The sequence below is a fragment of the Bombyx mori genome, chromosome 23 (genome assembly GCF_030269925.1).
Source record: "Bombyx mori chromosome 23, ASM3026992v2".
Classification (NCBI taxonomy): Eukaryota; Metazoa; Arthropoda; class Insecta; order Lepidoptera; family Bombycidae; genus Bombyx; species Bombyx mori.
The window spans coordinates 5,432,039-5,455,163 of record NC_085129.1 but is presented as its reverse complement, the minus strand read 5'-3'; the positions used below and the strand labels follow the sequence as shown (position 1 = coordinate 5,455,163).

The window sequence follows — 23,125 nt, the reverse complement described above, 5'->3', positions numbered from 1 at the left end:
GGGCTACGAGCTAGTGCGCAATTTCAAAAAGTGTATTTTTCAAAATAATCTGCGTTTTGCAATATGCGCGAGGGTCTAGTAGTATCGAGATAGTTTTCATCAAGAATATATCGGTCTTGATATAAAAACTATGAGAAATTCCAATTATGGAAATCAGATCTTCAAAAGTGAAATAAAAATCAAATATTGCGTAATATTAATATGTAAAAGAAAAATTACAATTGAGCTACACGCGACGCGCGAACTAACCCATAGACACAGCCCACTGAGTTTCTCCCCGGATATTCTCAGTGGGTGACGAGCCCGATCCAGTGGTAGATTCTGCAAAGCACTGCTCTTGATAGGGTCACTGTTAGTAAATTCTGTCAGGTTGAGCCCGTAAGCTCACCGATCCGTCCGCGAACAGTTAGGAAAAAAAATACGCCATATGTGTTATACTAAATGACTTGCACTCCGTACACGCTATGTAGCAAGTACTCAGTACAAGGTAGTGTGCATACTAATTAAACAAATAACAGGTTATTTGCTAAATTCGGAATATTTGCGCTTCTAAAAAATGTATCAATAATTTGATTGTAATATTCGGTTCGCAAGTCTTACATACTTTTAGATAAAAAAAAATTCTAGTTTGTAGAATTTTCTATGTCTATAATCGTTTTAATTAATAATTTGACAAGTGAAGAAAATACATAAAAAAAATGAGCAAACCATTAACAGTTGTTATACTTTACAAAATATCTTGTTTTGATGCAGACACTAAAATTGGCTGCCATCAGAAATAAGAATGATGCTACGGTTTCTTCTTATTATTATATTTACCAACAAAGAACTAGGTTATCATTTAACGATATTATGCTGTTTTATTCAATCCAGAAAGTTTTTTTTTTCTTGCCTTAATGAGAAGACGAGCTCACGGCCCACCTGATTTACCATAAGTGGTTACCGGAACCCATAGACATCTACAATGTAAATTCCGCCAAAAAACCTTGAGACATCAGTTGTAAGGTCTCATTTTTAACAGTACAACGACTGCCCCGCCCTTCAAACCGAAACGCATTACTACTTCACGGCAGAAATAGGCAGGGTGGTGATACCTACAAAGGCATTTATAGATTCTTATTATAAAAATATGTACATTGTTTACAATAGCCTAATTTCCCGCATATAGTCTGAAAAAAAATATATATTTGGAATTTCCTTCTTTTTAAATTAAAACCTAAATGCAATGACTAGTCCGGAACATGTGATGTAAAAAAATACAATTCAACGTCATCATGGCTATACCGGTTTCAGGTTGTATTCGTAATGTAAATCAATACGTAACGCAGACAACAGAACTCCTTTTTCCTCGCGGTGCATTCAAAAAATGATAGCAATTCTCTGAACACTAAATATATTTAGTTTGAACTTTAATTTTGAACTTTTGCATTGAAAATGCACGTATGCATCTTATTGCTTTTGCACATTTGACTTCATTACTTTTTCTTACCAATTAATTTACAGTTATTATACATTTTTTTTTTTTGTTTTGTTTATTTTAGTAATACTTGTCGTATATCGTTATCTACCCGCCACGGTAGAAATATGTACCAGTAAGTGTTGGTATGATTAGTATTAATTCTAGACTAACCATTCTAGACTTTTAATACGAGGGCGGGATGATAAGTAACTAGCCTCTACTATTTAAAAAGTTAAACTTTAAAAAATATATATGTCATTTTTAAATTCGTATCTCTGGCTACCTGTGTTCTAAATTTGAATTTGGTGGCGTGAAAATTTTATTGATTTTTTGTGGTTTGAAAATATATTTCGTCAAGTGTTTTCAAAATGGATAAAATTTAACAAAGAGCGGTGATAAAGTTTCTTCATATGAAGGGCATGAAGGGGAAAGATATATATGACGAGTTAAATAATGCTTAGGGTGAATGTGCTCCTTCTTATGCCATAGTAAAAAACTGGGTGGCTGAGCTTAAACGCGGTCGTACATGTGTCCAAGATGAAGCCCGCCCCGGACGTCCAAAAAGCGTCACGACTCCGGAAATGGTCGTGAAAGTACATGATATGGTTTTAACAGATCGACGATTGAAGTTATCTGATAGAGCTGATACTACAGGTATCTCAAAAGACCGGGTACATCATATCCTAAGTGAGGAATTAAATATGAAAAAGTCATCGGCCCGTTGGCTGCCGCGATTGCTTATGCACGATCAAAAGAAGATTCGGGTGCAAAAGTCAAAAGAATGTCTGGACCGTTTCAGAGTAATAATGCCGATTTTTTACGTCGATTTGTAACAACAGATGAAACATGGGTTCGTTATTACATGCCAGAATCAAAAATTCAATCAAAACAGTGGACGCAATCGCGATGCCCGGCTCCAAAAAATCCATGGCTGTAAAGTCGGCTGGAAAAGTGATGGCTTCCGTCTTTTGGGATGCAGATGGGATCTTGATGATAGATTACCTTCCTAAAGGTCAAACGATTAATGGAGAATACTATGCTAATCTTCTAGATAATTTTCATCAGTGTTTCAGCAAAAACCACCAGATTTGGCAAAACAAAAATCATCTTCCGCCAAGACAACGCTAGGGTTCACACACGTGTTAAAGCTATGGCAAAAATCAACGAATTGAAGTATGATTTGCTGTCCCACCCACCTTATTCGCCTGATATAGCACCATCAGACTTCCACTTATTCCCTAAATTCAAAACTTTTTTGGGTGGATAGAAATTTACCACAAATGATGAAGTCATAGCCGCTGTAGAGGAGTATTTTGCAGGATTCAAAAGAAATCATTTTATGGAAGGCATTACTGCTTTAGAACGAAGATGGAATAAGTGTGTAGAGGTTCACGGAGACTATGTCGAAAAATAAAATTAATTTTATTACGAAAAGTTAAGTGTTTTATTGTTAGGCTAGTTACTTATCATCCCGCCCTTGTATTAACAACTCAAACTTAGGACAAGAAAGATTAGTTCTTAGTAAAATGTGATAAGTTCAGTAAACTTACAAAGTGGTTTCTTGACTAGCTATAACCACAATTTGAAACATCGTGATGTACAGAATACACCAATATAGTGATTTGACTATAATTAAAACTGCTTTTACGACTTAAGCTCTAGCGTTTGCTTTTTTTAAATTACTATTTGAAAGTAGTATTAATAATGTCCAATTAGAAACCTAATACCATTCCAATTTTTCTAAATGAATACGAGACAGCGTGTTGACAAAACGATTAATTATATTGATTAGAAGGTGTTTGTTGTATTGTGATTCAACATAGATATATATCAGTTTATCGACAATCAGAATATTCCTCGAATTAGTCATGCGTTCCTATTTGAAAAGTATAGGAGATTTTTTTTAATAATAAAATTGAGATTTTCATCTTTGTCACAAAGTTGATTTGCGTTATGTTCAACAGGATCTAGTATTCCATTAACGCCAGACCTGTGTGCTCGTTTAGTGACCTACATTATAAGAAAAGTTCTACAAAGGCGACGGTCATACGGACAAAGTTTGATTGAATTTAGACTAGTCTCAATAGACAACGTTTTTGATGAGAAATCATAAAACACACTTATGTATGTCTAACATTACGACTAGGACAATGATATTTTTTTTCGGGCCGGCTCCGAACCTCCTACGAGGTCCCCGGGCGCACGAGGTATGAGACTTGACGATCTGCAGATGTTGGGAGCAGACCGCGGGCCTAAGGACGTTTTAGGGCCCTACCGCACTAAACGACTCCCCTGCACTCTTATATCCGACGACTAATCTCGGCCCGGGGTCAGAACCCAGTCAGAATAAGGTGGATCCCGCGGTCTACACTACAACCAGACTCGCGGAGCCACCCTTGTCTTAAATATAATAAAACTGTTGAGTATTAAATAATGCTGTTATGTAAACTTTATTTGAAAACTACAAAAACTATTAAGAATATATTCTTCTGCCCGAGTTCCTTCAATTCTATATAACAGGGCTGTCTCTAATCTATGCTTTTACAACAATAAATGAGCAGTGTCATTTTTAAGTGACGTAGTCTTAGAATTACTACTTTCTCTTTCTCGCGGATGAAGTTTTGATTAATGAAATGAATAATAATGTTCTTTTGAAGTAAACAAGTATTTAATACGAGTATAAAGTTGAATTTCTTCAACATGCCAACGTTCAATTGTTATCTTATTCAAGTTGTATATTTCTATTAATGATTATTTTAATCCTACAGACCCTGATATTCAGGAATGAACCCTAGATAAATTCAAACGCTAGATTCGTTTAATACCAAAATACATAATATGGAATCGATATATTTATGTAAGAAATTTTGGGGCTTACTTCAGATTTTCCTAATAATTGACCTTGGCAATCGTTTACGGTCAACGACATATTTCATTCTCGAATTAAGTTGTGTTTGCTTGTCGTGTTATGTATATGTGGGCATAAGACTCAAGGTCGTACATCTAAATGTTCGTCAGATAATAATTATCTAGTCAGTATTAAGTAGTAGTTGCTGTGAATTCATTTTTGGACGGTCGTGATTGAGACGAACAGTTTTATATCGATTCGAATTGAAAGTTTAAATTTCGATTCGTAGTAGTTTTTGTGAATTTATTTTGAACGGTCGTATTTGAGACGAATAATTTTATATCAATTCGAATTGAAAGTTTAAATTTCGATTCGTTGTAGTTGTTGTGAATTCATTTTAGAACGGTCATGCTTGAGACCAATAGTTTTGTATTGAGTCGAATTGAAAGTTTAAATTTCGATTCTTCTATAAATATACAAAGATGTGTTAAACTAATATTACCAATTGGTATTAAATTGTGGTGAATTAAAATATAATTTACTTAAAACTACTTAAAGGTGTGCTGGTTTATTTTATATTTATCATATATAATCGGTATAATTGAGGGTTCAAAATCTCGGTATTTTTCTTGTGTATACCATACTTGTAGCCGAAAATATATTTCACTCGTTTTTCACAAACAAAATTTTCGGTCAGTATGTTATTACACTGTAATTGTACATTTTCTGTTCAGATGAGCGAGCCGCGATCGAAATGGATCTCAAGAACAGGAAGCTGCTGCAGCACAATCAGCAGGCTATCATCAAAGATCTAGATGTTCAGTACATTCTAGACGAACTTTACACGAAACAAGCTATATCTTCAGAGGTGTACGAACATATCGCTAATCTGGTCATAGTTGTAAGTACATAACCGTGAAGAATTTAGAATACGTCAAATAACAAATTGTATAAGTATTTTTTTTATTTTTATTGCTTAGATGGGTGGACGTGCTCACAGCCCACCTGATGTTAAGTCGTTACTGGAGCCCATAGACATCTACAACGTAAATGCGCCACCTACCTTGAGATATAAGTTCTAAGGTCTCAAGTATAGTTACAACGGCTGCCCCACCCTTCAAACCGAAACGCATTACTGCTTCACGGCAGAAATAGGCAGGAGTTTAACCGAGATCATGGTATCGCGAACCATTGCTGAAATTTGAAAGCGCTTTGAGGATTACTTCGGATGAGCCCGTCACTGAAGGTGCCATCTGACAGATAGTCCTACTTCAAATCAGATCTTATAATGAATGGAATCCCGATATCGGATGGCGAATGCTGAAATTTCTTATGTCCATACGAAATTATAAATATAGTCAGTATAGTTACAACGGCTGCCCCACCCTTCAAACCGAAACGCATTACTGCTTTACGGCATAAATAGGCAGGGTGGTGGTGCGCACTCAGAAGAGGGCATACCTCCAGTAAAAATATATATATATTGGCATAGTTGGACCCACAATCTATCTGGTAAGCGATTATCAGAACTTAAAGGCACTCGACAAGTTAACGGCGTTGTTTACATCGATACATTGATGGTATCTAATATTGTAAGCCAGAATTGTCTTTGCTAATTTGTATTATTTAAGAAGCACACAAAATTTTGTGCTTCTGTTGTGCCGCTGTAGGCGGACACCTCTGCTACGTATATGGTTTGACTAATGACTGGCTGTTATTAATGATTTGTGAAACATTTTAACGTAGACACGGGTATTATTACTGATTTGGCAATCGAACTTTTTATGATAAAAAGTCTACAACATCGAAAATAACATTAGATAAAGAGTTGTAGTATTAAAGTACTTACGATAAAAAATACTGTTGATATAAAATATGAATTACTAAGTTTCTAAGTAATGATAAGTTTATCGTGCTAGAGACTTATTTTTAACACGCTTTTATTAGTTTGTCCTGTATGTTCCAACGTAATAAAATCATTCAATTGAATTTTCATTTCTAATTGAAGACATGAGTGGATGAAGGTGATATGATACAATTTGTTAATTTTGAGAAAACGGACAACAAACTTTTGTTACTTGTACTAGTTACTTTAACTTTAAGGTCTAATATGGTTTATAGGCACATAACACCTTGATTCAATGTAAAAACTCAAAAATCTTAAAAATGGTACTTAACCCCTTCCTTAATCCACTCATGTCTTCAATTGTTCTATCATCATGAAACTTGACAATGATGTGTATGTACTCTTTATGATGATATAGTTATATGATACCACCGAGCGGATCCGATTATGAATGATAACTAAACCCTAGACTTTGAGTTTTTTAAACTGCATCTTACGTCGAGCTTTAATCGCGATTTATAAGCTTTTGAACTTCCAGAAAAATCGAGTCGAAGGCGTCAGGTATTTGATAGATTGCCTCCTAAGGTATGGCACGAATCAGGCCTACGAAGCATTCGTTGATAGCCTTGCCAAAGATTACAACTGGCTCTGGGAGAAGTTTGCTACACAATCCAACGGGCCAATGTTTAACGACAGCTTCGAGGACAGCCTTAGCAAAGGCGACGTGCCAAGGCTTCCCGAACACCATGTCAGGAGAAAGGCTGTGGTGGGTATACTAAGCTATTTCCAAAGTAATTTTCGTGGTAACTCGCTTTTTTTTTATTGCTTAGATGTGTGGACTAGTTTACAGCCCACCTGGTGTCAAGTGGTTACTGGAGCCCATAGACATCTACAACGTAAATGCGCCACCCACCTTGAGACATAAGTTCTAAGGTCTCAGTATAGTAACAACGGCTGCCCCACCCTTCAAACCGGAACGCATTACTGCTTCACGGCAGAAATAAGCAGGGTGGTGGTACCTACCCGCGCGGACTCTCAAGAGGTCCTACCACCAGTAATTACGCAAATTATAATTTTTGTGGGTTTGATTTTTATTACACGATGTTATTCCTTCACCGTGGAAGTCAATCGTGAACATTTGTTGAGTACATATTTCATTAGCAAAATTGGTACCCGCCTGAGATTCGAACACCGGTGCATCGTTCAACACGAATGCACCGGACGTCTTGTCCTTTAGGCCACGACGACTTCAAAAAAGAAGACAATAGTAACGTTCTTATAGTACGACTAGCTGTACCTGACCGTTTCGCTGGGCATTTAAAATTAACATTATTATTTCTCACCCCCACAAAATTCTCATCATTAACGCCCCCGCAACTGGTGTAGGGAGTCCAACACTCATATAAATATTAGCCTATCCATTAAGTACATGTATTTTTTACATGGATACCAAGTTTCAAGTCAACTGGATGCACGGTTCAATAGTTATAAGGGAACATCCGTAAAAACCACTGTAGATTTATATATTAGTATAGATAAAGTACTAACATTTTTTTTGGTTCACTCACACAGCTACATTCCTATGAACGTCTTCAAGAAAAACCGACTCAACAAACAAATAAATACCATACACAAAAAAAAACTAAAAAAAGGCACAATGTACAAATTAAAGAATGCTTTATGTTAGTTTTAAAATCAAATTTTTTTTTATTGCTTCGATGGGTGGACGAGCTAACAGCCCACCTGGTGTTAAGTGGTTACTGGGGCCCATAGACATCAACAACGTAAACGCGCCACCCACCTTGAGATATAAGTTCTAAGGTCTCAGTATAGTTACAACGGCTACCCCACCCTTCAAACCGAAACGCATTACTGCTTCACGGCAGTAATAAGCGGGGTGGTGGTACCTACCCGTGCGGACTCACAAGAGGTCCTACCACCAGTCAATTTAGGAAACACAAGAATATAACGATGTACTTTGCTAATGATACCTTTATTAGCCTGGCAAATAAACAACTTTGGCTCCATTAAACTAATGGCTCATTGATGATGTAAATATTACATTAAATTTATAAACAAGATAAGCATTTTTGGGAATTGTGAAATTAAACTTTTTCGTTTTTTCTTCTTCTAGGAAACTGAAGTCCTATCCAAGATTAAAGAGTTGACCCGTCACAAGATACTGGTGCTTCACGGTATGCTTGGCAGCGGAAAGACCTGCGTCGCCATCAACGTACTCCGGGACAACCCCGAACTCATAACGAACAATTTCAATGATATTGTCTTTTGGATGAACTTTGCGAATTGCAAGACCGATGACGACATCATCGCTCAACAGAATACGTAAGTTCCCTAAACTTGGACTCAGTACACCAAATTACGTCGATCATTGAGTCATTGCGCACCGTTTGGAGGATTAATTAATTATTAACCCTCCAAATTTCTGAACAAGATATTTACCGTCGCTTCACTCGTTTACAATAGATTATCAAAAGAGTCCCTAATTTAGTGAATAGTGTGTTCATTGAATTGATAATTTAATTTGGTTAATTTTTTAACAAATAATCATTAGTCTATTAGTGGAGATCGAAAGATTTTCTGTTGCTTTCACCTTTGGCAAAGTGACGTCATGTTTCATTATAGTGCTCTCTCTGTCTACCGTAGTATTTAAACACTTATAGCTTCCTTATTATTTGAATTAGTTTTTTGCTTATCGTCCATTGACTTTTTCTTGAGACAATTAACAAAATATCAGTCAATCCGCATTTTCCTTATTAATTAATTTAGTATGTACAAATCATGGGTCTATAATCTATCTATATATATAAAAATGAATTGCTGTTCGTTAGTCTCGCAAAAACTCGAGAACGGCTGGACCGATTTGGCTGAAATTTTGGTCTTAAATTATTTGTGGAAGTCCAGAGAAGGTTTAAAAGGTAGATAAATATGAAAATGCTCTGAATTAAATAAAAAATGCAATTTTGTTTTTCCTTTGATGTGGCCCCCGTCGGACGGATTCTTTTTGTTTGTTTTAAGTATATTTTATACAAAAACTTTGGTCTTTTATCGATTGAGGCACTACGAAGTCTGCCGGATCAGCTAGTTTGAAATATAATTGAATTTCCAGGTTACTACGTAAAATATCATCGATGTACATTCAAAATTCTCACATGAACTCTTCGATATCAATGTCGAGTATGGGCTCGAATATCGACAGCCATTCGCTCTCCTACTACGATCGCACGTGGAACGACTTCAGAGACAGACTGAAGAACCTATTCTCGGAGCCCCCGCTGAAGGAAGGTTTGCTCGTAATGGACGAAGTCAACGATCGGAAATGCGTCGAAGCGTTCGATATCGGTTGCAAGATACTGATCACGACCAGAGATACGGACGTTGTGGCTAATTATCACCCGCAAATCGTTACGGTATGACTAATGTTGTTTTCGTAATTAAAAATAGAATCGCCTTTATCGTTATCTAGTAGCAACGGGCTTTGGTTTGTAAATATACGACAGTGAATTGTGTGTATTTTAAAATTAATATTTAATTATTTCATTTTTATTACGAGAATATGTTAAGCAATCATTTTGTTATTATTAATGATGTTGTAAACAAAGAGATATAGAAGCGTAAATAATTGTTTCAGGAAATGCACTGAATGAAATTCGTTGAATATGCTAGAGCTTTTTCCAAATGTTGCGTGTTGATTACTCCACTCGTGTTTCAATATGGAGTAGTCTTTTATTAAATTAAATTATTGTAAATGTTACTGAATTTTTTTACAGTATAAGATGCTCAGAAATGATTAATCCCTTAAATTGTCTTCTTTGTAATGAAATTGAATTTTGTATCGGAGATTAATAATTTAAAAGCGCCTAATTAAGTAATAATAAAATTGATTTTAGTTCCATTCAGGTTATGTATGCATTTCGCTATCCACATAGTATCATTTTGGATTGAATTTAGTTAGTCACATTAGTATATGGCTTAGTAAGGCTTTATATTTTTCTTAGTAAAGCTTTGAATTAAAAAAACAGATTTGACTTCATGTGTTGAGAATAACAATAATAAGACGTTCACTGACATTGATATTGACTCCTATTTTACTTACATTTTTTTATTGCTTAGATGGGTGGACAACCTCACAGCCCACCTGGTGTTAAGTGGTTACTGGAGCTCATAGAAATTTACGACGTAAATACGCCACCCACCTTAAGATATAAGTTCTAAAGTCTCAAGTATAGTTACAACGGCTGCCCCCCCCTTCAAACCGAAACGCATGACTGCTTCACCGCAGAAATAGGCGGCGCGGACTCACAAGAGGTCCTACCACCAGTAAAATAGACAGACAATTTAAGCAAACACTTTTTATTTGTTATTCTAACATTTAAGACTTTACAAATTATTTTTAACAGATTTGTGGTAATTTTATACTATCATTTACAGGTGGAGAACAGTTTCACAGAGAGGGAGTCCCTAGAACTGTTTGCTTCTTGCTTAGACGAACCTGTATCGAAACTTCCATCGTATGCGAAAGAGCTCAACGAATTATGCAAAGGAAGCCCCTTCCACGTGGCCCTGATCGGTGCCCAGCTCGCAGAAGACAGGGAGAGACTGAAACACGATCGAAGTCATTGGAAATATTACTTGAAGAAATTAAAAAAGAATTTCTTTTCGTAAGTACTTACAACAACGGTGACATTATAATTTTAGAACGTTTACCTATTAGTGGTAAGGTTTTTCTTATGTCTTTGATTTCGTCATTGGCTTTAGGATTTGTCTTTATGTTAAGTGATAAAATGGTCGAATAGAAGAAGCGGTAATAAAGAAAGAATTGAATAAGCGTTGACCAAAAAACCTTACAATTCATTCAGTTTTAATAACATTCATGCAGGAGGCCTAATACGGTAGATGTTAGATTAGCAAGTTTATTAATTATTTTATTAATTAGATGGGTAAATGAACTTACAGTTCACAAATGTTAAGTGGTTAATAGAGCCGATACACATCAATAACGTAAACCCCACCCACCTTACAACTTAAGTCTTCTCTCCTTTTAAACCGAAACGCATTATTGCTTTACGGCAGAAATAGGCAGGGGTGATTGTAAAAATGTCAATCCAGGGATTCCAAGTTGATAAAAGAACCACAACTAGTATCAGACTACATTATTCTATAATATGTGTATGTATATGGTTTTATAATATATACTGTATAACTTAGAACATGAGCGATCATGGGAAAGCAAATTTTTTGACTTATATAATATAGTGAAACATTTTCTACTAGCGGCTCCCCCGGCTTCGCTTGAAAAGTAGCGCACGCGATGTAAAGAATTTTAAGGGATATTTTTACACATTGGGTTATATTATTGGATTTTTAGTAAGGATCCCTAATTTTTTTTTAAATATAATATATATAGCCTATGCCACCCGGGGATAGCGTAGCTTTCCAGCAGTGAAAGAATTTTTTAAAGCGTTTCAGTAGTTTCGGAGCCTATTCAATACAAACAAACAAACAAACATATCTTCCTCTTTATAATATTAGTATAGATAATTCAACAAAATCAACACCCTGTATAATATATTTACAGTGTGTGGAAAACGAACAACGATAACCCGATGAAAACTATACAAGTGTGTATAAACTCGTTGAACCCCAACACGCTTGCGATGTTCATGAAACTGGCAGTGCTTCCGGACAGCGTCAAAGTCACCGCTCAAGTCTACAGCAAACTGTGGAACGTAGACGTCAACGAAGTCGAAAACATAACGAAGAAACTCAAGAGCAAGTCTCTGATCATAAAGAACTACGATAGAGATCAAAAAAAGTATTTATACGAAGTGCACGATCTCATAATGAACTATCTAAGGTCTTGTACGCACGAAGAGGAAATGAAGAAGCTACACGACGAACTGTTGAACAGTTACAGATATGATAGCGAAACTGCACCAACGGAGATAGTCGATGACGGATACATAGCCTTCTACATAGGATTTCACATTTTGAAAACGAAAAATTTGCACCAGAAATGGAGTTTGTTCAGTAAGCTGTATTTAGATTTGAGGTTTCTAGGGAATAAAGTCAGACTGACCGGACCGGACGATGTCATGCTGGATCTGCAGAAATACGAAAATTATATTGTGAGAGATGTGAGTAGTAGTTTTCACGAAATGCTCTGTATAATCAATAAAATTACATTACAATCCGGTCATCGTTCTCGTCGAACCCGTCGCTTGCGATGAAAAGCTCGACGAGTAAATTAACCCTCAGACACAGCCCACTGAGTTTCTCGCCGGATCTTCTCAGTGGGTCGCGTTTCAGGTCCGGTGGTAGATTCTGCGAAGCACGGCTCTTGCTAGGGTCAGTGTTAGCAACGTCGTCAGGTTTGAGCCCCGTGAGCTCACCTACTAGTTAAGGCGACGCTGATATAGCCTCTCAAGGCTATCAGCTTAGGTAGAAAAAAAAAAACATTTCAATGTCAGTTACTAATACAGACCATAAATAACATATGACATTTAGTCATAATAAAAAATATTATGTTTTGATCACTTTTAATAATTTTTTACCGAGTTCAGAAAAAAAGAAGTAGCTTATCAATTTCAAGACATTTGTTTAAAGAATCGTATTGTGTGTAAAAAAAACGATTTATCTTCATTGAGTTAGTCATTGAAAGAATGCTTTTAGATAATAACTAATTATAGCGTTATTATTATTCATACAAAGTAATTATTTAATTAACAAGAATGTTTAAAATAAAAAAAATTGCAAAACTTTTTTTCGTTAAAATGTAAATGTGATCTGTAAACACATTTGAATTATACAAACAAAATATTGACGCACATATTTTAACTGATAACAAAATTAAATGCTTAAAAACGGTTTCTAATGTCAAATTTTCAAATGCTCGAAGGTCCCACCAACCAGTCTCATAAATATTTTTACAATTGATAGATAATACTAGTCTGTTTACACTTTCTATTATCATAAATGGAGCCCATATACATCAAGATGTTCAAGCTTTGGGATACAAGGGTGTAGTCTTAATTGTTGAACAACTGTCTCCTCACCTTCATACCGTAATGCATGACTGCTCTGTGACCAATATAGACAGCACAGTGGTTCCATCGCTGGTCCAATAATTCTCGACCAACCACTAGTCCGAATTTGACCTTTGTACACAAAAAACTTGCAAGATTCGCGTCGGGCGATTGCTTGTTCAGAGAGACAGACATTTAGCCTTTTACATGTGCCGGTTTTGCCTATATCTCCCTATCGGCTCTAGAACATTCACCGCTATGGGCTTCATACCTTTTCACAGTTCCCCTGATTACTTAAGCATTTAATGACTACTAACCAATTACTAATCTATTACGTTTTGATTTTAGGAAATCGACAGAAACTTAGTGTACAGTATAAAAGCGTTTCTAAGCACGCACGGCACAGACCTGCACCACTACCCCTGCACGAACATTGTGCAAAGTATAATACAACACGAAACGAAAGGAATATTGTGTTGTAAGGCTTCGTTAATAGCACGGGATAACTGCGTAAACAACGAATTGTATTTTGAGTTTATGTGAGTACTAACCCTTTTTAATACGCTTTTAATAGCTTCAGACGTATGTATGTTTGTAACGGAATCTTTGAACATGACTTTGACCCCCTTCACAACGTTGGATTAACTCGAAATTAGGTATACTTATTAAGGACCGATGACAATTCAATATGAAAAAAAAAAAAAAAAAGTGTGTGTGTCCGCTCCGACGCACGACTGGAGTTTACTGGATATAAAAAATTAAACGAAACAATACGAGAAATAGTTCTATATTACGACAACACGATACACTACAGATTATTAACAAATTAACGAGACACAAAACAAACGACTAACAAATATATGAAAATACAATAATGAGAGAAACGCGCGATCAGTACGAGGCTTTGTGGCGGACTGCCGGCGCAGCAGCCCGGCGTCACCTGCAATAACGCGGCCGCGCGTTGGCTCCTGATTGGCGCGCGCACGCATCACGCAATCAGGAGCCAATCAGGCGCATAACGCATTTCGTGTGACATGCTAGTACGATTTTGATTGGCGCGCGCACGCATCACGCAATCAGGAGCCAATCAGGCGCATAACGCATTTCGTGTGACATGCTAGTACGATTTTGGTCCCCATAATTTTCATACCCCGGGCCTATATATGTAAATCGATTCTAAAGGAGTAAACTCCAAAAATTGAAATTCAACTAAAAAATGAAAAATAAATAATAGTTTAAAAAGTATATATAGGTTTAAAAGCGTATTTTGTTAGTTTTTTTAAACTATTATTTATTTAATTTATGAATTATCGTTCGTAGGCTTCTTGTGACTTTGGTGTGACGAGGAAGTGGAAGTTGCTTGTTTTCAAAGATGGGATCTGTCGCTCGGTGTGTCACTAACGTGAAGTGCTCACGAATTTTCAAGTGTGACAGTCTATTAGCTATGCGACAAATGTGCTTAAATCGCGCTCACTAATCTGTCAACGTGATTAAACTATAACAAAATTATAAATGATCACCACCTTTGAAATTAAAATGTACTCTATTGTATGTACATAAGAAAATAAGGTATTTTTAAAGTAGTGCCTATATTAGATTTCTAAATAAATCAGTATAAATATTCCAATTTCAAACTATCAATTAGACTATGAATTATGTTACGGACTATCCTGTAATTTTTATGAATTGTCAAATTATCATTAATTTTTTTAGTTCTTTTTTTTTGTTGGTACCCATTTACATTTATTGACAAGATTAAAAATTAAGCTTAAAGCTTAAATACGTAAAATTTTTCTTTGTTCATAATTTTAAGTACCTCGAAATGGAAATGCGAGATTTAAAAATTTTTAGAATCTAGTTCATATTTTATAGATGATTTAGATGACCCTTCTGACAGTATGCTTTTTGCTTAATTTTAGTTTGTTTATTTGCTAGGCACGAACATGATGTAGAAGAAATTAAACATTCAACTATCGACGTTAAGGAAGTTATCAAATCTGTTTGCTTCTTGAGAAATTATGTAATTGTTGGGACGTCCAATGGCTTGATAAAGGTAAAATGATACGTTTTAAACTCCCACACACACATATTTATCTAATTCATTTTGGTGAATATGGGCCAAGGATTAAGCTCACAGGATTACACTATCCATGTTGAAATAAATTTCCCATCAATTGTATCATAAAAAAATTTATTGTTTCCCTCAAACCAGAATGTACTATGTGGCAAAACCAAAATGCTTTCCAGTGTGAATAGAAAAACTTTAAAATCCAGAAACAGCAAAAGAAGACCTTTAAAGATAAAAACTATCTTTTTTTAGCTAAGCTCGTTCTAGACGAATCATTTAAGGATCAAGAATGTTTTTGTTGAATAATAAAACAGTACAAAAATTAAAATTTCATTAACGAAACATTTAATTAATAAATTCAACAAATATGTGCAAACATAAACACTAGTCATTTTGAATTTTTTTTTTAACTTTTCCCTCTTTGTACATCACAGCAAGTACTATAATTTGACTGCTTCTTACCACAATATTGACTTTAAGGTGCCTCAGATACTTCAGATCTGTTGAATATTTCAATCGCCAATTCTACCAGTGATCTTCGCCCTTGCAATAGAATCGAAATATCATTGAAACAAAAAATCGTCGTAAGAATCAGTCAAATAATAGATTTTATAATCAGAAAAAATATTTTCTAAAATTAATCTCTATTAGAAATTTACTTGTTCGTGTTTCTCTGCTTTGTAAAGTTGTTGGTGCTTCAGAAAATATTTCTGGTAAACGATTACTATCGTACGATAGTTGAGAATCGAATTGTCTAACACAAAAAACAATAATTTCAGTTCTTCAACATAGAAACTAATAAGCAGAAGAAGGAACTAAAGGGCACCGGTGCCGCCATTAAATGGATAGGCGTCGCGTGCACTAAAGACACGACTATTGTAGCCGCTCTGTCGACGGACGGATATCTCAAACTTTGGTTCGTCGATGACTTCGATGATGACGACAACGCTAATAATCTCGTCGAAGAAGGTATGCGGCTTATACAGGGTATATTATTTCCACTTACAACAGTTAAACATTACTGTTATCGAACAGCCATAAAAAGTTTATTTGGCTTATTCTATTCCACGAGCGCATAACCCACTTGGTGTTAAGTGGTTAGCGGAGCCCATAGACATCAACGGTGTAAATGCCGCCCAAACTTTGAGACATGAATTAACTACGTCCACTGTTTATTTTTTTTTATTGCGTAGATGGGTGTACGAGCTTACATCCCACCTGGTGTTAAGTGATTACTGAAGCCCATAGACATCTACAACGTAAATGCGCCACCCACCTTGAGATATAAGTTCTAAGGTCTTAAGTATAGTTACAACGGCTACCCCACCCTTCAAACCGAAACGCATTACTGCTTCACGGCAGAAATAAGCAGTGCGATGGTACCTGCCCGCGCGAACTCACAAGAGGTCCTACCACTAGAATTCAGTTATAAATCCTTTCTGCTGTTTCAGAACCGAACGATGCCTACAACAACTATCCCAGTCCGTTAACATTTGAACCCAAACTGGGACCGATACTAAACTGTCGTTGGACGACCAGCGAAGACTTGTTAATAACTCACACGTCACAAATGATTATACTGTACCGTCCCAAAGGCGCCGAGTATGACGTCATAAGTGAGTTCGACAGGGAACAGAAGCTGCTATGCTGCGTCCCCTGTAACAACGACAAATACATTGCTGTAGCTAGTTTCAACGCCGTATACAGAGTGGACTTGATCGACATTAGAACTAAGCAGAAAGTTGTTTATTTCGAAGAAACAGGTGCCATATTGGATATGCTTGTTGTTCCTGGTAAGTTTTTATAGTTTTTCATTTCGCGTTTTAAATTATCAATCAAGAGACAACGAAAATAGTAATTATAGCATGAACTTCAAAACAGATATCGCTTAATACAACAACCACGGTTATATGCTTTAACAAGTTGTTGATACTTGTCTTCTTAAAAGCAAGTAAATCTATTCTCATATTTGATGACGGAGATGTCCATAAAGTGTGGGAAAGAGACAGAGACATTGATACTTCGCACCCTAGCGCTCTATAATAAAAATATAAATCAATACAATATTTTACAACAAATATCAAAGCTACTTCCACAAAAAAAATAAAAAAACTAACAAAATACTGCAGTTTTAATGTAATATGCTGTAAATAAGCTGTTTTTCAGGATATTATCAAAATAACCCTTCTACTCATATCTGTTCATAAATTTTTTATAATTACTGATACCATGCACCCCATTTTTTACAATAAAATCATTTTTTCTTACATTATTTTTAATTCAAATTTATTAAAATTTATTTTACATTTTTTAGTTGAATTTCAATTCTTACAACTTTTTTTTTCAATTTTTTTTATATTTAATTTTCAATTGTCGTCGGTCCTTAATAAGTATACCAAATTTCGAGCTAATCCAACGTTTTGAAGGGGGTCAAAATCATGTTCAAAGATTCCGTACATACGTCTGAGGTTAATAAAAGCGTATTAAAAACAATGCAATTATTGTTATCTCATATAACCACAGAACTTATTTTCAGGTACCAATAAAATAATAACGCTGAAACAAAACGAGATAATGGCACACGAGTTCCGGGTAAAGCCTGCTTCGATAAACAGAGGCGGGACGGTTATCGATAGCGGTGCGGTCAAAGCGGATGTCCGGTTCGCGGCGATGGCCGTCAACAACTCGGGCTCGCTGCTGTTCGCGGCCACGGACGATAGCCGGGTCGTTTGTGTCGACTTGAAAACTAACTCAAGAGTTTTCGATATCGAGAACAGAAGGGGGTGAGTTTTTAAACTTAAAAATTAATTTAGTCAAATTCGTCGTGGCCTAAAGAATAAGAAGAACGATGCATTCGTATCTAGGAATATCCTAAGTGCTAGATGCAACACTATTCATTTTGGAGTACATGCTATAGATCAATAATTTACACTTAGGTTGTGTTGCAGCTATAACGAGTTGAGGACATAGATAGTGGCATTATTGATTACACCATTGGCTAGGCCGCGAGTGCTTATCTACTTTGCCTACTACAACCAGTTTATCGAAATTGTCAAGCTTCCAGCGGACATTAATAATAGCTAGTATCAAATAAAGTATCACCGTATGTTGCTACTGTTAAAGTTATCATAAAAAATTATGTATAGAAACGATTCTAAATCTTGTGTGAATAACAATGCTTGGCCTAAAAATATTACCTGATAATAGTTGTAATAGCTAATAAAATATTATGCTACTATAAGTAGAAGATATTGTGAACTCACACAGATAAGTGGCACCATCCTACTTATTTCTGCTACCAAGCAATCATGCGTTTATTTCGACCTCATGTCTTAATCTTCATGGCGCATTTCTCATCGTGAGGTCTATGACCTACGGCCGCCATTACACACTAAATTGGCCGTGTGTTCGCTTGTCCATGGGTAATGTAGGGGAGTTTATCAGCTTATAATAAAAAGTAGATTTAGTGTTTTTTTTTTAACTCAATAGCAATGTGGTGTCAATGGCGGTGAGCGAAGTGCTGATGTGGGATGAATTCGAACCGAGCTCCGACGTACTTCTAACCGGTACTGATAGTACCGAAAATTCTGCCAAAGTTTGGTATTTAGACGCTTCATACGTGTCGCAGACTGCACAAAGAAAAGGGTACGTATTAAATATATTGTTTACGTGATCGACATTCAATATCTCTAAAGGCCTTAACCTTTCGATTTAGTCCATTATATTACTACTAGATGGCGTTTCACTATTTAAAGTGACGTAGCTCTCACCCAGGTGTCGTTATTTATGATCCTCCTTATCCACTAACGGTGCTTTTAGGTACCCCAAGTACCGGTCATCGTTCTCGTCAAATCTGTCGCTGGCGACGAAGGGCTCGACGAGTAAGTTAACTCACAGACACAATCCACTGAGTTTCTCGCCGGATCTTCTCAGTGGGTCGCTTTTCCGATCCGATGGTAGATTCTGCGAAGCACGGCTCTTGCTAGTGTCAGTGTTAGTAACGACGTCAGATATGAGCCCCGTGAGCTCACCTACTAGTTCAGTGAATCTAGAACCCCTCGAGATTACTAGAATAGGTAGGAAAAAAACCCAGCTGTACGGTTTTAAATATGTAATAATTGTTTACTAGCAGTGCATATCGTGTAATGACTGAGAAACGATGTTCAAACTGAAAATAAAATAATCGCTGCGATTACTAAGTCGCAGTGACATAAGCGCTTTAAAAATTTACAAGCGACGTTCAATAACGAGTGCAACATCGAATTCAACTTTGCTCCTATTCAAATTCTAAGTTAACGATATTGTTCTAGAAAAGTTCGTCTAACAAGTAAATTCGACGTGAGTTTCCTAAACGCGACAACGCCAACATCTCCGAGCGCCTCGCCTCTGAACAGCGGCGTGGAAACAGTTCACAACCCTCTAAAATCACACCAGTCGTTCACGAACAAGGACCCAGTAAAGAAACCGATTAAAACTACCATGAGCTTGGACAGGAATACATTGAAACCGCTCAATCTCAAAGGAATATGCAACAACAATGAAGGGCTCATACACCCATTACTGGCTGTCGTCGATGATATGAACAATATACAGGTAAGAACCGATTCATTTTATGACGTACCGACACTTTTATCGTTCTGATGGATTTAGTGCAGATTTATTTTATTTTATTACTTAGGTAGGTGGACGAGTTCACGGCCCACCTGGTGTTTAATGGTTACCGGAGCCCATAGACATCTACAACGTAAATGTTGCCATCTACCTTGAGATATAAGTTCTAAGGTCTCAGGATAGTTACAACAACTGCCCCACCCTTCAAACCGAAATGCATTACTGCTTTACAGGAGAGATAGGCGGGGTGGTGATACCTACCCGTGTGGAGTTACAAGAGGTCCTACTACTAGTAAAAAAGCAGATAAGATTTAATTATTACAATTATTTTTTTAGATTGGTACTTTACTGTTTCTAGATTATCAATGTGGCAACAATATATTATATTATTTAAAATTTTAGTATAAAATAATAATATTACAGGTGATGCGTGGTAAGAAAGTCCTAACCGAGATCTTAGAGAAATCTGATGAGAAGATAACAGCCGTCAAGGTATCGCCGTGCAATCACTACATCATGTACGGGCTCAAGTCGGGAAAAGTCAAGAGATACACATTGAGAACCAAGGAGATGACAACTATAATGCACGTTAACAGTCCGGTGCAATACCTGAACTACATCAACAACAGGTTGATGCTGGTCGCGTGGAAGAACCGATGTCTAATGTCGTATAAACTGGGCCACGAGGAGACCTGGAAGACTGAAATGCTACAGGCCGGTAACACGCACCTCGGCTCGCAAGAATCGCAGCTAGGAAGCGATTGGCAGAGTAATTATTTTGATTCTTTAGATTATCTCTAATGATGCAAAATTTTGAGTAGTGCAGGGAATAAGACGCCAGGTGTCGGCTTATGAAACGATCCCGAGATTCGAATTCCCTTGGAATTATTTTGAAGAAATACATACCTAATTTGCATTCAGAATCGACATATACAACGAAGAAATATCTTTGTACAATAGTACCTCGCAATTGAATTGGATTGACACTAATACTAAGTGTTGAAGATGTCTCATAACATTCCATTTCTGATATTTCTAAAATACAGATAAACTATGTACATTAGAGTAATTAAAAAAAAAATATTTTTTTAAAAATATGAGACCATCCGTTTACATCTATACTTCTATACTAAGACATATATAAATCTACAGTGGTTTTTACGGATGTTCCGTTATAACTACTGAACCATGCATCCGATTGACTTGAAACTTGATATTCATGTAGAAAATACATGTACTTAATGGATAATATTTATATAAGTATTGGACTCCCTAATAATAATGACAATAAATAATAATGTTAATTTTAAATGCCCAGCGAAGCGGGCGAGTACGACTAGTTATTTAATAATATTAACGTTCTGGGCGCAAATTTAATATTTCAGGTATGAAAATAAGGAACGGCCACTCCGACTTGTCGACGTCGAGCAGCGAGGCCAGCGTGAGCTCCCGCGAGAACCGACTGTTCCACGGCGGGGAGATGAAGGAGCTGTACAAACAGAGCGACCTCGTCGACTGCTTCTGGGTCGCGGACACCGGCCTCATCACGGTCGAGTCGAACGCGGCCATCAAACTGTGGAACAAAGACTGCAAAGTCTCAACCATATTGAACGCGAGGCAAATGGATACTTACATCACGTGCGCCGCTTTCCAGAACAACGTTCTCGTTATATGCGATAGTGAAAACAAAGGATTTCAGGTTTGTAAAATACATGCTTAGTCCGTTATAGTTCTGGGAGTCCCTGGCTGAGCCTTTGCTCGCGCCCACTTGTCCTGGTGAAACTGGAAAGCCCTCAGGGGTAATCCTCAATCATAAAAAAAAATGTTCTGGGTGTTGTGTTTGTATGTGTATGTGCACATTCGTAACGACACTCGGATCACTTGTGCTTATAGTTTTTACAAGCCTAACTACCAAGTACCAACAAGTACTGACAAGTACCGTCAGCATGTCAAAGCGTAAAGTTCTCCATAGTGAATATAAGTACTTTGATATTTTTTGACATGTAGTTTTAACATAGAAAAATAAAGGCTAATTTTTATACTAAATATTATAATATAATAATTACGAGCTATATTATTTCATATCATCTGCATCTCTATTTAGCATTAAACTGCCAAAAGTTTGGTGCTAAACAATAAATTCGTTGAAGTTTTCTGTTCTACCAACGATACTCACTTTCACGCTAACGCACACCATAATTATGCTTTAAAATAACCGATATATGTATAATGAAATTGCCAGTCGTCCATGGCCACGAAAACTGGAACCAATTAAAATAGTTATTTATTAGGAGGGAAAACATGCCTACAAAACAACAAATCGTCAGATAATTAATTTAATATCACAATACAAATAACGTTCACAAAGTTAACTATTTATGATAATCCCATTATTATCTTATATCTTTAAACGAGCAATTCTTGTATATTAATATATATGTATATAATCTGAATCTCGGAAACGGCTCCAACGATTTTCATAAAATTTAGTATACAGGGGATTTCGGGGGCGATAAATCGATCTAGCTATGATTTATTTTTAGAAAATGTTGTTTTATTCGTGTTTTCAATAATCAACTCTTCCCGACATCTATTGGCGAATAATAATACTATTTCTCTTAATTGAGGGCAACTAACCGCTTTAAAGACACAACAAGATGGCGTTATCAAAAAAAAACCGAGCAAAGCTAGATCATCGTCTAGTTTTTTACTAAAATACTAATTTAGTTATTTAATAAAACTATGCAATTTAAATTAATTTACTCAGAAATCTGTAATATAACAAAAATAATTTTCTCTGTTTTGCAGTCGTACGAACTAAAATTCGACAACACAATAGATTTGTGCCTCATCCAAGAGTACAAACTGAACAATGTGGTGACGTCATGCGATATCACATCCGACGGCTACATACTAGCGATGGGACTAGACTGTGGTAATGTTGTGGTTAGTATATTCAGTGCTATTTTAAATTAGAATCACGATCACGAGAGATTACCACGGATGCGGCTTCGTCAAGACGTAAACGTGAACCTGAATTTCGCCACCCACCTAGAGACGCTGGCAGGAGTTTCTAAGTCTCCTAAGGCTTCACGACAGAAATAGATAAGACGTTTTACCCTACAATAATTACGCAAATCATAAATTTTACGAGTTTTATTGTTATTACTAAATGTTAAATTATTTACGTATTTCATTGAATGGCTTGTGTTCTATAGCAACGGTTACCATGGCAAGCATGCGTTGCTAT

At 36.3% G+C, this 23,125-nt stretch overlaps 2 protein-coding genes across 4 annotated transcripts in view; one reads left to right on the top strand and one right to left on the bottom strand.

Annotated features, from left to right (window-relative positions):
- The window catches only part of LOC134201162 (uncharacterized), a 145,718-nt gene that overhangs the window by 30,631 nt on the left and 91,962 nt on the right, over nt 1–23,125 (bottom strand). The window lies entirely within an intron of this gene.
- Apaf-1 (protein) overlaps nt 1–23,125 on the top strand; it is a 35,685-nt gene that overhangs the window by 5,123 nt on the left and 7,437 nt on the right. The window contains exons 1-17 of one of the 3 annotated variants that reach the window (XM_021353580.3): nt 4,692–4,865; nt 5,042–5,208; nt 6,692–6,919; nt 8,288–8,496; nt 9,281–9,581; nt 10,603–10,832; nt 11,750–12,308; nt 13,545–13,735; nt 15,132–15,249; nt 16,044–16,233; nt 16,716–17,057; nt 17,801–18,047; nt 18,754–18,909; nt 19,575–19,857; nt 20,299–20,644; nt 21,261–21,574; nt 22,684–22,821. In XM_021353580.3, the coding sequence (XP_021209255.1) occupies nt 5,062–5,208; nt 6,692–6,919; nt 8,288–8,496; nt 9,281–9,581; nt 10,603–10,832; nt 11,750–12,308; nt 13,545–13,735; nt 15,132–15,249; nt 16,044–16,233; nt 16,716–17,057; nt 17,801–18,047; nt 18,754–18,909; nt 19,575–19,857; nt 20,299–20,644; nt 21,261–21,574; nt 22,684–22,821 (3,999 nt within the window). In that variant the 5' untranslated portion in view covers nt 4,692–4,865; nt 5,042–5,061. Of the gene's footprint in view, nt 1–2,365; nt 2,472–4,691; nt 4,866–5,041; nt 5,209–6,691; nt 6,920–8,287; nt 8,497–9,280; nt 9,582–10,602; nt 10,833–11,749; nt 12,309–13,544; nt 13,736–14,516; nt 14,586–15,131; nt 15,250–16,043; nt 16,234–16,715; nt 17,058–17,800; nt 18,048–18,753; nt 18,910–19,574; nt 19,858–20,298; nt 20,645–21,260; nt 21,575–22,683; nt 22,822–23,125 lie in introns of those variants that run through there. The other 2 variants (XM_012697713.4, NM_001200008.1) reach the window with 2 other exon arrangements.